The sequence below is a fragment of the Takifugu rubripes genome, chromosome 10 (genome assembly GCF_901000725.2).
Source record: "Takifugu rubripes chromosome 10, fTakRub1.2, whole genome shotgun sequence".
Classification (NCBI taxonomy): domain Eukaryota; kingdom Metazoa; phylum Chordata; class Actinopteri; order Tetraodontiformes; family Tetraodontidae; genus Takifugu; species Takifugu rubripes.
Window position 1 is genome coordinate 5,386,753 of NC_042294.1, and position 17,326 is coordinate 5,404,078.

The 17,326-nt window shown below is 42.3% G+C and overlaps 1 protein-coding gene across 5 annotated transcripts; it reads left to right on the forward strand.

Annotated features, from left to right (window-relative positions):
- The first annotated feature begins 436 nt into the window (after nt 1-436).
- On the forward strand, nt 437-12,335 carry tfap2a (transcription factor AP-2 alpha). 5 transcript variants are annotated; one of them, XM_029842815.1, is made up of 8 exons: nt 1,912-2,151; nt 3,063-3,245; nt 4,515-4,934; nt 5,945-5,996; nt 7,084-7,309; nt 8,001-8,119; nt 9,592-9,733; nt 10,729-12,335. In XM_029842815.1, the coding sequence occupies exons 1-8, from the start codon at nt 2,101-2,103 to the stop codon at nt 11,012-11,014; spliced, it is 1,479 nt and encodes a 492-aa protein (XP_029698675.1). In that variant the 5' UTR covers nt 1,912-2,100; the 3' UTR covers nt 11,015-12,335. The 5 variants fall into 5 exon arrangements, with proteins under 5 accessions (XP_003967954.1, XP_029698675.1, XP_003967952.2 ...); XM_003967905.3 differs by lacking the exons at nt 1,912-2,151; nt 3,063-3,245 and adding an exon at nt 437-608; XM_003967903.3 differs by lacking the exon at nt 3,063-3,245 and having other exon boundaries at nt 1,919-2,151.
- Nucleotides 12,336-17,326: the final 4,991 nt, after the last annotated feature.

A 17,326-nucleotide genomic window follows, 5' to 3' on the forward strand; every position in this document is an offset into this window, starting at 1 on the left:
AGGGCTTATTATGAATTGTGTTACTCTTGCTATTAGGTTAGTGTAGTTTTGTTTTGTCGGGTCTATTATTTATACGAGTTTGCATTAATTATGTGGCTTTAAAGAAGGTATTCATGACTTTGTGGGTTGACACTTTAATATTTGATTCACAATATATATTATTATGAACAAATGAGCACCAAAATTGATTTTCTACTTCCTCAGTCACGTTTAAATATAAGTAGGCTATTTTGTGACTCGCTTGAATCGGCGTGTTGTGTTGCGTTGTTATAGATTACAGTGTCGTTTTTCCTGTCTTTATGTTTGATTTAAATAATTATTTTATTAGCCATTCAATTTAAATGACTTTAAAGCTCCAGTTATAACTTATCCTGCTTATCCCGCACCGTGTTTCCCTTCTGGTCCACACCCGTCCTAACGCGCATGCGTCAGCGGGTTGCCCCGCAGCGTTTTTATGGCCAGGTGAGGCGATCCAGTCCAGGTAAGTTTTACTTCGGGACCGAGGGATTGATGAGATACATGCATCAAAGTACCTAGTGACCAGAACTCCCACAGAAGGCAGCAGAAGACAAAGAATGTCAATGATGGGCAAAATGGAGGAATGGCAGGTATGTGGTGTTTGCTTGAAAACAAAGACGCAGCTTTAGAAAAGCGAGGAAAAAAAACTTGAAAACTGTCAAAATGTCGACTCGTTGTATCAGGTGAGCGACCACACGTACACAAAACCATTAAAAAGGATCAGAATACGTCTTTAAAGCCTTCAGAATATTTTGCGCGGTAGGAGCTTACACATAATAGTTGAAGTTAATAAGACCTTTTATTTTGAAATATAGCTTTGTGGCGAAATTGTTGTGCACCTCATTACACTGACATAAAAACACGAAGAATTGCGTGCATGTTAGACTGCAGTTGTACACAATTATGTGTCATTTTTGTGGATTAATAAAATGGTGTGCTGTTAACTCTCGACGCATCCTACTAGAAACTTGTCCTTGCGTCTTCCCGCATATTTTCTCTTTTTGAGCGGAATTGTGACCCTTGATTGAATATACAAACTCTAGTTTCAGTTACAGAGACAACCAGAGCAGGTCACCACAGACAGACTCGCACGAAAAAGCTGTCATTGTCAGCCAGTTTCGTCTCTTCCATTCTCATTAATAACAGCTGTCTGTGAAAAGGTGCCCCACCAAAAATGGTAATCCCGTTTTTTCTTTTTTTCAATAATAAAAAAACCCTGAGAGGGGCCAACGCCTTTCCAGGGGCAACCGACGCGTCTGCTGACCCACGACGCGCTGAGGTGAGCGATCGGCCGGCGACAGGGGCAGAGGCGCAATCATGCCGCTCATTCAAATGACAGAGAGACACGTTGTTGTGTTAATCGACACCCACCGACCCCTCACCCCTTCCCAAAGCACTTCACATGCAGGTAGCCAGTTCTTAGAAAGGCGAATCTTTAACATAACATTAAAAGAAACACCGCCTCTTAAAATATGCGTTGTCAATGGGATTAAAATAACAGTTGGAGAGTTTAAAAACACTGGGGGCCGCAGAGCGCGTGACAGTGACGCGTCTTAAACAGGAGTAAAGTCCAAGAAAACGTGTCAGCCACAGCCAAGAAAGTTTTCTTTGCCAAATCCTATCAATGAAAGACCTTAATTATTCTATTCTATCGTGCACTTCTGTGTCATCTGAAGGGCTAAGAACGTCCCAAGCACGCATGTAGGTTCCTATACATGACAATACACTGCAGCCGCCAGACATAAAGACCCCCTGACGAACCCCTCACTGCACAGCAGAAATAAAATGAGGAGTTCTTTACCTTTTTTTCCCCCACACCTGAATGATATCCATTGGTGTTGTGTTTGAGCAGATTGGGGAACTCAAACGGCTGTTGATATGCTAATGAGGCCCTGTGCCAGAGTTATTACAGAGCTGCTCCAGCCCTCTCACTTCTACCATTAGAGGGAGACCTCAGAGCGCAAGACAGACAGCAGCCCCACAGCTTGAATAAAAGTAGTTTTTTGTGAGCGAGGAGCACAATTCACTGAGTGAAAACAAGACTAAGGCGATAGCTTTACTCAAAATCCACTTCAGCAACCTATGAAAATGCTTTGGAAATTAACTGATAACATAAAATATGAAGATTGCGAGGTAAGAGATTTATCTCTTCTTTGCTTCGTTTTTTCCCAATTATTTTGGAGATATGAGCCTCTGTGTGATTTATGTCACTTTTTGACAGCTGTTAATCTTTTAATTGAGCAGCGGGATGGAAACACTGGTGGGGTTTTTGTTACTTATTTCTAAAATGTTTAAAACAATAGTGGTATTTTTTTTTCTCTTAAAGTTCGTATTCGTATTGACTATGTTCTTTTTCCTGTGTGCCACTATGGGAGCTATGCAGAAATGTATTTATGTTATGCAGAAGAAAAATATATTTCGACGTTTAATTGCGTTTTAAAATAAAATAAAAACTAGGTTAAAAATAATGGTTTTATTTTTTTAGATCAGAAAAGGTTTTTTAAATTACCAACACATCCTGCTAAAATATATTTAAATATATTATATTCTCCATTTTAAACAGAATCAAATACATTTCATACAATACAATACGATTTCAGCTGTATGATTACGCGTGGAAATGTACATGCGTGGACTGAATAAACTTCCTTTTGATATGTGCTTAGACAAAGTTTGTCCGCAATAATTGGGAGCTTTAAGGGAGTGGAGAAGCCAGTCAGACGTGTTTTCAGTAGCGCTCTGTGAGGACAGAGACGACCGAGAACAGGGAAACAGACGCCGCGCACCTGCATGATCGTCTTGTGATCCTTTTTTATCAAAATGTCAAGCTTCATATCTTACTAGACAAGGAAACAAATACTAAATATGCCGTCGCAATGCTAGACTTGTAAAATATTTAGTAATGAAAATGTTTAAGTGTGAGCAGGAAGAGGAGCGAGGATCTTTCGACCGCGCGTAAAAGTTGTTCAGAGCGCCAGATCCGAGCGGCTCCAGGAAGCCTTGGCGCGTTCATCTTTTTCTAACTCGTTTATTGCGTGTTAAAGTTCGTTGGGACTCTCAGTTTGGGGGGATTGAAGAGAAAACGCCGGATTAACGCGGCAGGCAGAAGCATGGAGGACATTTCGCTGTCGGAGTCTGAGGTGGAAAACAAAAGGACAAGTGGTAGAAATTGGACGGTCCGAATGCCCAGAGCGTCGTCTGTTGCCGGAGTTTCGCCCAAATCGGAGGTGCACATTGTTTTCCTTCCATGGTTACTTCTTCCACTTGTCCACTTCTATTCTTGTGTCTTTCTTTCACTTTTGCGCTCTGGGCCTGGCACCCTTTTAAACGCCCCCCTCCTTCTCTCTCTCTGATTCGCCAGACAAGAGAGAATGTCCCTCTTTTTGTCTCTCTTTCTCCACTCCCCTCACAGCCTCTCACTCCCTCTTTCTCTCTCCCTCCGTCTCTCTCTCCCCTACTCTGATTAGATATACTGATTCCTCCTTTCAATGGACGTCATTTAAGCGGAGACTCCTGCCCTGAGTTGCGTCCTCCAGTTCACACCCGATTTTCGGCCATTCTTTCCTTATTATTAAGTATTTCTGTAATATTAATAGTCATGAATGCGTTCTACTAGGAGTCCAGGAGGGAGACGAAGAAGCGCCTCTTTTGCTAATATGAGCTCAACCGAGGGGACGGTATAGCACTGTGATAGCTCGAAGATCAGGGAGGAAAGAGGGTTTAACAAGAGAACTTTTCCGACCCAAATCCACCAGCACAACCGAATATCTGCATTTTTAGTCCCAAATGAGTTGCAGCGGGGATTTAACCTTTTATTTCTGATGGATTATCGTCCTGCCGCTGGGGCACATATCTGATCGCCGGGGCCATCGTCATCTTGCAGGAGAGAAGAGTGTTTTTATTTATTTATTTTTCTGGTTTTCTGTGGGCACCGATTTTCCCCCTTGTTGGTTTGTGTTTTTTGTTGGTCAAATCTCATTTGCTCGCCTGTGAAGCGCTTCAAGTCTTTTTGAACTGAACATTCTTCTTGAATCGCACCAAAAATCGTTTAGATGTTAGTGCACAGTTTTTCCGCGATGGTAAGTTGAAGCATCACCGTGTCACATATTTATATTTGTTTGCATGGGCTGTAATCTCCTTATTCTTCCCTTCGTTTAACCACTCGTTTGGGAAAAAGCAACCTAAAAATATTGTGGCACTGTGAGAAAAATGTTCAAAAATTGTCGAACTGCTAACTGTTCAATGTCATTTATTTATGTAGAAAAGTCTTTGTAAGATTTTAAAATTAATTTACATTTTTGTCCAATTTTAGATATATTGTTTAATTTTAAAGTAAACCGTAAAAATAAACGGAAATCCATTTTTGTCTTTCACCTGGGCCATATTTTCCAGTAAGATGGGAAACAGTTTTCTTCTTTCCTGTGTGCGTGCTCTTTTATTATTATTATTATTATTATTTAAATAGTTAAAATAAAACATTGTCGTTTCTCTGACAGGACCGTCACGACGGCACCAGCAACGGGACAGCCAGGCTACCTCAACTGGGCGGCGTGGGCCAGAGTCCCTACACAAGCGCCCCACCGCTCTCACACACACCGAACTCGGACTTCCAGCCCCCGTACTTCCCCCCACCCTACCAGCCTATCTATCCGCAGTCTCAGGACCCTTATTCGCACGTCAATGACCCGTACTCCCTGAATTCCCTTCACGCCCAGCCGCAGCCGCAGCACCCCGGCTGGTCGGGCCAGAGACAGGCACAAGAGAGCGGCCTGCTGCACCAGCACCGCAGCCTGCCCCACCAGCTGTGCCGGGATTACCGCAGGGAAGTGCTCCTACCGTCCGGCCACGGTCTCGACTCGGGACTGTCGGACTCTATCCCTATCCATGGAATACCTCACTCTTTAGAAGACGTTCAGGTGAGAAAGCTTTTACCTGGATTACCGCGGTTACCGTACCCCCTGATCATCACACATTGCTTATATATATATATATAGAGAGAGAGAGAGAGTGTGAGAGAGAGACTAATATAGAGAACCAGTCTGCAATAGTATTATTCGTTTCTATACTAGCGTAAGTATTTTATTAATAGGAATTATCTAAATAATACCCGGATGAGGCGTGTTAAACCTTAATGCATAAATGATAACAAAAAACTAAAATAATGAAAAATGAAACAAAAAGTGTCAAAATTACTTAAACAACGTCAAACATTTTTTTAAATGATAATAAATACGACTTTGATATTTGACAGTAAAATTTAAGATTGTCACATGTAATTGAATTTATTCCAGTGCCCTGTGTTTAGTAACAGCATGGATTTGATATTTACCGTAAAGCTTTCTCTCATTGCGTTTCATCCTTTTTGAGTTATTTTGTAATGAATAAATACATCCTGTATCCACCAAAAACACAAGCGTGTTCTGGATTGTGTACAGATTAGAGCTACGATTATCACGCAAAGTTGCGTGATAAATGAGAGGCCAATTTGTCAATAACCCGTCGTTCTTATACGGATTATTCCCCCCAGTTTAAAATCAGAAACAAACACCAATAATCCTCTAATTAGTTCATGGGCCTTTAATAGGCAGCGCTGCCGTAATTACATCTAATCTAGATTGGAAGTTTCCTTGTGAGTAGAGCCAGTCTGAAAGCGAAATGAGGTCAGGATTATGGGGCGACGCAGCTTCGTTAGTTAAGTCTGAGTTTTAGTGCGATGCGTCCGTCAGCGCGACTTTCTAAAAACACTCGGGGACAATAATAACAGGTATGGGCCTCCAGAGCCTCCATGTTGGGTGATTGTGGCTAATTGTGTCAGGCTTTTGTTCCTGCACAGCTCCTATAATTGCAGAAAAACAGCACCGAGGCGGATTTTTCTGCTCCTTTTTGTTAAATCTGTCCACGTTTTTTTATGTATTTTGTGTCACAGCCTGTTGAGGACCAAGGAGTTCACATTCCCGACCAGACTGTAATTAAAAAAGGTAAGCAATGTTCTCCGGGATATCATGCATGTTTCTGCTTGCCCCCCACCCCCCCACACCCGCGCACGCACACGCGCGCAAGCCATTCTGCTTGAGAGAACACGATGCAATGCGGTAATGCCTGACTGATCCTAATACGCAGTAGCCTATTTTTCATTACATGGTTTCCAAGTGCATCAAAACTGGCTGCACCTTTTTTTTCCCCCCTCGCTGATGGAATTTACTGTCAGCGTTTCGGGGCAGCAGCGAGAGATGAGCGGAGGAGGTTGGTGGGGGGCTTCTGCGTTGGAGGGTTTTAATGGTCAAAGGAACATGCCTATATATGTCTGCACGGTCATTAAAAAATGAAAGGATGGAGCGCGCAAAGGCCTGGTATGGAGGAAGATGCCGAGCCATTTCGCGGATAAAGAAATCTAATAAAAATACCCGGCCGTAATGCAGGTCTAATAATGTTTAATCACTTACTTATGGGGGGGAAAACATGTTCAGATTTTCGGGGTTTCTGAGGGGAAGGTTTTCGAAGAGATTTGTCCGGTCGAATCAAAGCGCACTCGATCAAACTTGGAACGATTTCCTCTTTCTCTCCCTCTCTTTCCTTTCCCATTTCTTATTTTTCCAAAATCTTTCTATCTGCATATCAACATGATAATTGCCTTCTTATATTAGCAATCTCAAGAGTTCGTTTAGCCCCTATTGTCTCTATTAGGCTCTCCTGAGCCATTAATGTCACAAGTGATCTATCCAAAGGCGCGCAGTCCCCCTTTGTCTCCTGCACACCAGAACGGTGGAAAGCCTCGCTGTGCTGATCACCACTCGGTTTGAAATCACACACGGGCGACGGCGTTTTGTCACAATAGGTAGTCTTTACCAGATATTCAGTATTTTGGGTGGTGCAATAACGATAGGAGCTCGGTGCGTTATAATAATAATAATAATAATTATTATTATTGTTATTATTACTACTATAATTATTATAAATAGTTGTATTATTATTCGTATTCTTATTATTATTCGCGTGCATTTTCTTTATGAATGAAATGGGTTTCACAACGCTCCCTCTGTCTCGTCCCTCATCGTTCTCCTATAGGTCCAGTTTCTTTATCGAAAAACAACAATATCTCCGCCATCCCCATAAACAAGGACGGGCTTTTTGGAGGGGTGACAAACCCCAACGAGGTGTTCTGTTCGGTTCCGGGTCGCCTGTCTCTCCTGAGCTCCACATCAAAGTACAAGGTCACGGTAGCGGAGGTGCAGAGACGCCTCTCGCCGCCCGAGTGCCTCAACGCCTCCTTGCTCGGCGGGGTTCTGAGGAGGTGAGTTGCTGCTCAGTCTGTACCTGTGTGTGCATGTGTGTGTGTGTGTGTGTGTGTGTATGTGTGTGTGTGAGAGAGAGAGAGAGAGAGAGAGAGAGAGAGCTCTCTGTGTGATGCTCTCTCTCTCTCCATCTCTCTCTCTCTCTACCAGGAATAATTAAAATCGACCAACCATGACACCTAACGCCTGCATTTAGAGCAGGAGGGGTCTTTAAAATTTCATATTAACTCCCTCTCTCTCTCTCTCCCTCTGCTCCTTTCTCTCAAATTAATGCAGGCCTAGTCTTTTTCAAGCCCAACTCTATAGGCCCACTGAAGACATTACACATGAAAACATTGGTCTCCAGTGAACTGTCGACTGAAGTGCTGTACACACGCAGCCAGTAATAGTCCTGTGATAAGACCTTTATTTATTCATTTTCTACAGTATTTGTCTGCTGGGGAGAAAAGGGCTTATTAGTATTATCTATAGCTTGTCTTGACGACACGAAAAGGGGTGAGGAAGGAAAATGCAAGCATTTGATCCTTTAATTAGGCAGAAAGAAACACATTTGACCCATGCTTGACGCGTTTACACGTCACGGTAAATATCTCTTGGCTCCCAAATAAATCCGAAATGACTCAATACATTTATTGAAACTTACTTGTCCGTTTTATATATTCAAATTTGTGTTTTGTTTTGGTGCCACAGGGCCAAGTCTAAAAACGGAGGAAGATCCTTGAGGGAGAAGCTGGATAAAATCGGCTTGAATCTACCTGCGGGAAGACGCAAAGCAGCCAACGTCACCTTGCTGACGTCACTAGTGGAAGGTGAGCCTGGCGCTGTAAATCACGTTCTCACTCTTGCAGCTGCCGCGATATTAGCTCCGGACCGGGATCTGGCCCTCCCTCCCTCCCTCCCTCGCTCTTTCCCCCGTTTCTTCCCCTGTGTTGGAAATCAGCATATGCGCTCATCCGTGTAATGTGGAGCGACTTTGCCGCGCAAGTAATAAAGCATGAAGGATGTGTGTGTGCGTGCGTGTGTCTGTCTATGAGGGAGAGTGAGGGAGAGCGAGAGAGAGAGAGAGAGAATGGTGCTGGTAATTCTCCTGGCTTTGCAGCGTTGGCCCTCGCTTTTGCACACTTGGTCCACGGCTGGCCTAGTTTATCCATGAATTTGTGCTGAGGTCCAGTTAATTATTGAGTAGTCTACTGCCTGTTTATTGGGCACCACGGAGCTTTGTATCCCCCGTGGATGAGGAGTTGATTAATCCCGCATTGTTTCAAGCATTAATACAGCCCTGGATATTTTGGTTCATTTTTAACGGAGTTTTTTTTTTATTGTTTTACATCAAACCCTCAATATATGTCGTTATATATACGCAAACATCTCATCCACACCGACTTGCGGAGGACTGTCCGTTTTAGCCTCATTATGGTATAGACCAGTCACACATAGTGAACCAAAATATGAAATCTATTTTCTGCGCGGAGTTGGGTGCAGTGGTATTTGGTGTGCAGCGGTTTTCCAAAGGTGAAAGCTTGAGACGGTTCATTGGTTCCTGTTAATCATTATTACGGAAGAGTCGAGTGCAACGATCGTGCTCCTGAGAAATTTAGAACTGTATTGTAATGACTCCGGAGAAGTGTAGGATTCTGGGTCATAAGGCCTGGTGGCGCGCGTGTTTGTGTTTGCGTGCGTTAATGTGTGCGTCTGATTGAGGCCGGTTGTTTAGTGAATGAGCGACGCGTTTGTTTAAGTGCTGTTATTGCTTATGATGTGCTCCATTAAATGAAGACGAGTATACTGGATTTTGCTAACCGCATATATTGTTAAAAAACACACAAAAAGAACCCAAAACAAAACAACAACAACAACAACAACAACAACAACGAAACCCCAAACCGAACGAGTCTTGTAGGAGAAAGAAGATAAACTCAGGGAATCAACCTTAAACTACGCTGGATTTTCTCTCATTTCAAGTCAATGACTTGGTATTTAACAGGATGCCCGGATATATAGTTAATATCTTCATGCGTTCTCTTCACTTACGGTGTCAATAAAGCCTGACGTGTATTGACTGCTAGCAGGCCCCTTCGCTCCCATCATCATCATCATGATCTCCATCTTCATCAGGGAAGACACAGGTGCTCTAAACCGGCTGTCTGAGCGCATAAACGGGGCCCGTGCTCCAGAGCTAATCACGTGTTAATTCGAGCTGGAAGTGTCTGAATTTGTTGTGACCACATTTAACACACATTCAATCTTTTTATCCCTCTCTTGCACCTTTTTTTTCTCCCAGGCGAGGCGGTACATCTTGCCAGAGATTTTGGTTATGTATGCGAAACCGAGTTTCCAGCCAAGGCGGTAGCTGAATATGTAAACCGTCAACACACCGACCCAAACGAACAAGTCCAAAGAAAAAACATGCTGCTGGCCACGAAGTAAGTGCTATTATCACATTTCTGCGAGTGCACGTATGGCGCGCACGCGCGTTGTCATCAGTGCTTCTTGTCAAGCTCAAAATGATGCGATTAGCAGATTTAATTTAATACTATTTTATACAATTTTATATCGAATACCCCACCGAGCACCCATGCTTGCATGATGTGGATTTAATCATTTTTTTATACACGTAATTCTAAACATATAGTGGAATTTGATGTACAAGAAGCCTACAATAAAAATGTCTGGGCCATTTTCTTCAGAGGACGTTAGTGCGCTTTGACACTGACTTATTTCTGGTTCTCATCTGCGTTCCCACTGCGCTTTTCTCCGTTTTTTAAATTGCGCTTTATCAGAAACACCGGTGTGGTGTCTTTACACAGAGGCCTACATTTAATCTCAATGACAGACTGCTGCTTTAATTAACCAACTGGCTAATGCGACACACTCATCTGGAGACTGACGCGCTGTTTTAAAAAAAGGCATCGCAATTTTTTTTAACACATTTGAAAATACACAACGTGAATCCGTGTACTGTGTTAGATGCACCAAGATTAAGGTGACTCCATTAAAACGCGTCCGGATAATTTAGCCCGTTTTCTTGGGTGTTTGCCTGTTTAATTCCCAGATAACACCCCCCACCCCCACTCCCTTAAATAACTTTCAAATATGCTGCCAGTTAGCTCAGAGGTTAATTTCCACCTGTTTGTAGCTGCGGGACATTTTCTCATTTTCTTTTGCCAAGTGTTAATTTTTCGAAAACAAAACAGTGACGCATTTTTAGTCACATGGAAATGAAAAAGTCAATAGATGGCTGGAGATTTTAGTCTCTTGCCACTTTTTTTAAACGACTTAGGCTACAAGTTGAACAGTTTAAATATTTGTTTATTTTTTTTACATTGTCTGGGATGTCTTTTTTAATCAGGTCATTAAGCCCCCCCCCTCGCGCAGGGAAACGGCGCAGACATTAAATCGCCCTTCTCTCTGTTTTTAGGCAAGTCTGCAAAGAGTTCACAGACCTGCTGTCCCAGGATCGCTCGCCTTTGGGGAACTCACGGCCGCAGCCTATTCTTGAACCGGGAATCCAGAGCTGTTTGACCCATTTCAGTCTCATCTCCCACGGTTTCGGGGCCCCTGCATTATGCGCGGCCGTCACAGCCTTTCAGAACTATCTGACCGAGGCTATCAAAGCCATGGACAAAATGTACCTCAACAACAACCCCAACGGTCACTCAGATAACGGCACTAAAGGAGACAAAGACGAGAAGCACAGAAAGTGATGTTTCCACCACACCATCATCGAGGACCGGCCCCCGGGGCCCTTCTTCCACAGCGACCCACAAATCTCCGTCTCGCCCCGCCCTCCCCCATCCAATATAAATATTATAAATACCTTATAAATACGTTGATAAATTTAAACGTGCCACTTCCTGATCTTGCGCGGATTCACTTTTTTTTCTTTTTTGGATTCAAGAGGAAACGATGCAAGAATCTCCTTCCAACATCTGAACCATGCGTAAAGTTATTTTTAAAACAGACGAGAGGAGGAAAAAAATAGCTGTAGAGCAACAGCTCATCGGCGAGGAAAAAAGGTGTAGTGCCTCTGCCAGAGGACTTTTTATGTACTACCCTTATTTTTATGAGCTGCAGCGAATGGACTGAAACCCAGCTACCCCTCCCCAGTGCTCAATTTTACGATTGTGACGAAAAAATAAGAAGTTAAAAGAGGATGAATTCTTATCAGTATTGTGAATAATAAACTTGAAAAACATAGCGAAATCCCGCAGAGCTTCATGTCATGACTTCAGTTGTAGACTCTCACTCTATCCAAGCGACCAACTTGAACTTTTTGAATTTTAACACGATTCGCGGTTATATAAGGGAATCAGTGTTCATGTATGTATATATTTATTTATGTGTAATTTAATGGGAATTGTAAATATGGTGCGTCTGTTGAAACTTCTTTCTTTTTTTATTTATCTGGTGCCTCCTGTTTTAGTGGGTTTGAATATTCAGTTAGTTCTTCATGTGATTTTATGGTTCTTAGAAAAGAGAAGTTTTTTGGGGTACTTTTTATTTCTCTGGGATATTTCAATTCAGCCCTCTTGTAGCATGTTGAGGCGATATTGAAGCAAGTGAACAAATTTAATAGAAATAAACTTCCATTTCTCTCTATATGTCATCCTTACTCAGTTTTTATTTTAATTTGACACGATGTACGTGAGAAGAGGAGAACACTTTTTCTTTCGTGTGTTACTATTTTCGTTTTTATACTAAGCTTTTATGTGTTGTGCCAATCAGAATACGTTTCACCTCTTGTTCTCACCTTGAAGCACCATAAAAGCAATAAATGGAAATTGTCCCTTTTACATGTCGGAAGACATTCAAAAAAACAAACAAAAAAACAACAAAAAACAAAACAACAAAAAAAACCAACACATTTTTTGGGACCACCTGATATCTTGTTATGTCCGATAGTGTCCAAAATTGGAGGCGGTTTTAGCTGTATTGTATAGATATGTGCTGGCAATAGTTCCCATGCCTGTCAATGTATTATAGTCCTTTGTTGCCCAGAAAAAAATAAATATTTGATACGCTTCATGTCGAATTTTTATTCATTTTTTTAGTCACTGCGGGTGTTTTTTTTCTGTTCTTTTTCCGCTCTTGTGTTTTTCCCCATTCTGAACGGCCACAGTAATTGAGTTTAAATCTCCCCTGACGATTGCTCCTTGCAATAAGCAGCTGAACTCATTGTTTCCCTCAAGTATAATAAAAAATATCTTACTTTAAACTCCCTAGTTCAGAGCACAGGATCTTGTGCAGGCCAAATGGCGCACAACAATGGATATATTCGCGTTTGAAGTGTGCAGCGCCACCCCTCCAGCTAAAACCCTTTGAGATGTATATAGGTCTGGTGTTCAATGTTTGGTTGTTATAGGCTATATTTAGCACCCTCGCCTTTATTCTGCGCTAAGGCTTTATTCAGAGACGTGCATCAAATATTTGTTATGTTGTTTGCCTCTCAGTGTAGGCTAATCAATGGACAATCGGCGCTCGGTGTGTCGTATTCATGCGCATATCCTGATCTAAACACGCACTTCTATAAGGAATCTGCGGCTCCAGCTGGGATTTTTGCTGTGTTTTGGTTGAGGGAGTCAAATGTAGTCATATCAGTCAGGCTGTAACTTTGATGATGGCCTTTATTTTACGCGCAGGGCTGCAGAGAGCGTTGCATAGCATTTGATTCTGATTGTATATTGATGGAGTGGCACCTACACAGCTCCAAATCAATCTTGACTGGGGTGCGATTTTTGTCTGCTGATATATGCTTTTTGGTATTGTTTCTTGCTTTCCCCATTTCACTGTCTGGTAACCATGTAGTTTAAAATATTGTAAACTCCCCACCAACACCTCCCCCTTTGCTCTGTCAATCCCCTTTCCAGCCATATTTAATATCTGTACCATTTTTTGGACCTGGTTAAATTTTGAGCCAGTTGTTTTGCAAGAGGGTGAATGAAGCCTAACTGTACATGTCCTTGGCATAATTGCGATGCGCATTGCTGGAGCAGGTGAAGCGAAGCATTGTCTGTCAGGCCCTGTTTTTGTTGGCTCAGTCTTCAGTTTGTGTGTGGGATCCTGTCCTCAGGCACAATAGCTCACTCATAAAGGGGAGAGACTACCAGGCTGCTCCTGCCACGGTGGATGTGAGGAAGGGGGTTGCATAAATACTCACTATAAGAGAAAACAATCGTATTAAAACATTCATTTGTATTAACGAAGAGGAAGATCCTCACATGTGTGTCATTAATGCTAATTTTATTTAATATATTTATCGGGGTGCGCTTGAAAACAGGTTTTGGTGGGTGAAACGAACGCTTTTGAAATAGCGCTATGCGCAACAATGGAGGATATTTCTACGCTTTATTGGTATAAGATGGGGAAGATCTCTAGGACATTAATTCTATCTTTCTGGGTAATGGAATTTGAAGAGCCATGAGAAATAGTCTTCCGAATTTGTTTAATTCAGTCCATAAGTGCTGCTTGTCTCAACTACACCAATTACGACCTAATTATCGTATATGGTAATTAATTAGCGAAAGGCCTGTTGTTGTCAACAGTCAACAAAAGAGTCGAAATAATATTTGAAAAATATTTTGTACAGTTTGCGATGACGCGAATAATCAAACGGTGGTGCACGTTGAAGACAAACTCTTGCAATAATTATGAAAGATATTTTAATAAAATTTAAGATGATAAATCTACGCTTATGTTTTAAACGCGCGGTAACTTCCCAAATAGATGTAAAAAAAACCAAAAAAAAAAAAAACCAACATGCGCACAAGTTCTGTTTGTGGTCAGGAAATATGCAGCCCATGCTGTTGCGGTCAGTGCTTGATGACAGGAGAGTCTGCATGGCCTAATTTACCCTGTAGCGCCAGCGGAGCGCTTGCATGCAATGCTGCGGAGCTGCATGGCAGAAAGCCTACAAGGCCCGGATTTGTTCACTGCACCGCCGAAAATGTTACATTTGGTATGAGTGGAATTTGATTAAAGCCTCGCCGTCCTCCTGACATTTAAACAGGGGGCTTTGATTCTAACGGGGATCGAGGCATTTGCTGATCATTTTTGCGCAGCAGTTTTAAGGAAAGGAATATATATGCCCCTGCAAAGGGTGAACGCTGAAGAGAATTCTCATTGATAGAGGAAAAAAAGATTTGAAAATATATGAGAGAGGATTTAAAATTTGACCAAAAAACGCTTAACTGTCAGTGAAAGCTCCCTATTTCATAAGTGGTTGGGACAACACGCGGGGTTTCCTCCAAATGTCATTTGATATGGGAATCTGTGTAATCGAATTATGGGACTTTAAAGTTTGCGCTGAAGCGCGAAATGGCTAATTGTCCTCTACTCTGGCGTTATTGGTCATTTGGAGCTGTGAGACCCCCTCTACCTCCACCCCACCGCCTGGCGTTGACCCCCTACGTGGGCCCCTCTGCCCACTCTGCGAACCAGGGCTCAAAAGCCAAGAGAGGTCAGTGATTTCACCAAATCATCCAATCACCCTTGATTGCTTGAGACATCCCGTAATCGATTAGAAAACATTAGGTGACCGTGAATAAACAGTGGGGTCCGGGAGCTTCGTAAACTCTGCACGCATGTAATTGCGAGGTTTGGGGAAAAGTGTGTGACAGCACATTGTTGTCCCCCACTCACATATCAAGTGTTGAAGCCTGTCGATTTCACGCTCCTGTGTATCCTCATATATATCTAAATAGGAGCGGATTAAATTTGCGTTAATGTTCCCTACTCGGTTAATGCATTTTTATTTTCGAGTTTTAGTCAGCCTCCCTCTTTCTCTTTCTCTGCCCGTCTCCGTGTGCCTCTCACTGCATCCTCTGCAGTCAGCCAGGGGGGGAGTGTCGCCCCAGGCCAAACATATGCTTCTTTCCATTGCACTAATCCAAATGCAGCGTGGAGGAATAATTGCTCGAGTGGCCGTGGCTTCGCAGAGGCTTTGTCCCTCGCTGGCTCCCGTCAGCCAGGCACACGCCATTTCAATCATCTCTCTCTCTCTCTCTCTCTCTCTCTCTCTCTCTCTCTCTCTCTCTCTCTCTCTCTCTCTCTCTCTCTCTCTCTCTCTCTCTCTCTCTCTCTCTCTCTCTCTCTCTCTGTGTATCAAACTCAGACCTTTTATCAAACCAGGCCCTCACGCTTCATAAGCACACAGCCACATCTCCCCCTCCCTCCGTGTTGTTGTTGCTGTCAGGTCATCATATTTGGAGCACCATCTTCATTAATATTGACAGCGCACCACGTTGGCAGTCGTTCTTGGCAAAACGGTTGCGTGAGCAATGATGACTGCAAATGACTTTTTGGTGACTTTTGACAGCGCATTAGACGATTTCCGGCCTTTCAAACACCAAGTACTGTTCAGTGAAACGAATTTGGCCATTAAAACAGAAATCATAGCTCTGAATGATATTCTTATTAGCTGTTATTAAGGTAAAATACATGACACAGAACGTCCCGAATGCTAGAGGCCGGTTTTACACTGCTTTTCATTGACGTCTGCTCATATTAATAAGCTGTTTTAGGCCGCTGCATTTGAATCATATTTAGCCCCATTAAAGGATAAAAGCTTTCAGAATATTTAAAGGCGGGATAAATGCAACATATTTTGGCCTATATAATCACTTTCCCCGAAACAGTTAAATAATTTCATAGCGTATTTGTGACTAAACTCTATCGTGACGGACGTTGCCGCAACACCAAGCCTCGCATTTTTTCCGATTATCAACCCTTTAAAAAAAAAGATCGAGAGAGCGACCGGAATCACATATTTCTATGGGTAAAATGCGATGGAAGATTTGGGTACAGAAGGATAGCAGCAGAGAATGGCGGTCGTGGATGTCTGACTGAATTAATAGACATGATAATTCACACTATTTCATAGTGAGCTATCTGTTCCATCACTGCAAAATAAAAGGGTCACCGCGCAGCTGTGGCAAACCCCAAGCGTTATTATGAAGTTTGATGATAGACACCCCCTCCTCTCTCACTCATCCCCCCCGTCTCTCTCTTTTTTCTTCTCTCTGGTAGTTCGCTTCAGGCCAGCCATAGCTCCGGGCCACGCCGGTGCCTCCCCATGATAAAGGACTTAGGCTCTGTCTGTGTGCAAAGAAAGCCGCAGCAGCTTCTCTCTCCACAACCTAATCAACTCACTGGTTTGGCCCTTTAACGATTGCTACACCCCCCCGCCTCTGTCTCTGTATCTCTCTCCCTCTCTCCCTATTTTTCCCATTCTCTTTCTTCTGTTTTTTTTTTTTTTGTGAGTTGTGAGCGCTTTAACATGAAGTTGGTACTCTGTGCTCCAACCCTCTTATTATTATTATTATATAGAAAAATAAAAACAAAGCTAGGAGGATTTGTTTATTGCTGTTGTTTTTATTTATGTATATGTGTGCATGTGTGTCTATATTTATATATATGATTGGCTTAGAAAAACAGGCTTAGAAAAATAACGTTTTATTGACATTTTGTTTCACCTCAGTGTGGTTTCAATTCATGTTAGAACATGTGTGTCGGGAACACCTATTTATGTGATGTTTTGAAAAGATTTATTGCTTTATTGTATGTGTGTGTGTATGTATACACATATACATACACACACACACACACACACACACACACACACACATACACACAATAAAGTTGTGCAGTGAAGAAAAAAGGGGCTGAATCAGGTGACAGAGATCATCCTATGCTGTAGATCACATGAAGCTGGCTACTTTCCCCATTGATTAGTTCAGTACTATACTATACAGTATACAGTATACTATACCATAGTATTGCACAGTATAGTATAGTGTAGTGCAGTATAGTGTAGTATGATATAATGTAGTGCAGTGTTGTGTAGTGTAGTGTAGTATAGCATGGTATAGTGTTGTATAGTATAACATAGGATAGTATAGTCAGTGTAGTATAGTATAATATAGTGTCGTATAGTATAGCATAGTATCATATAGTGTAGTGTAGTATAGTATACTTGTAGTGTAGAGTAATGCAGTATAGTAAAATCTAGTGTAGTATAA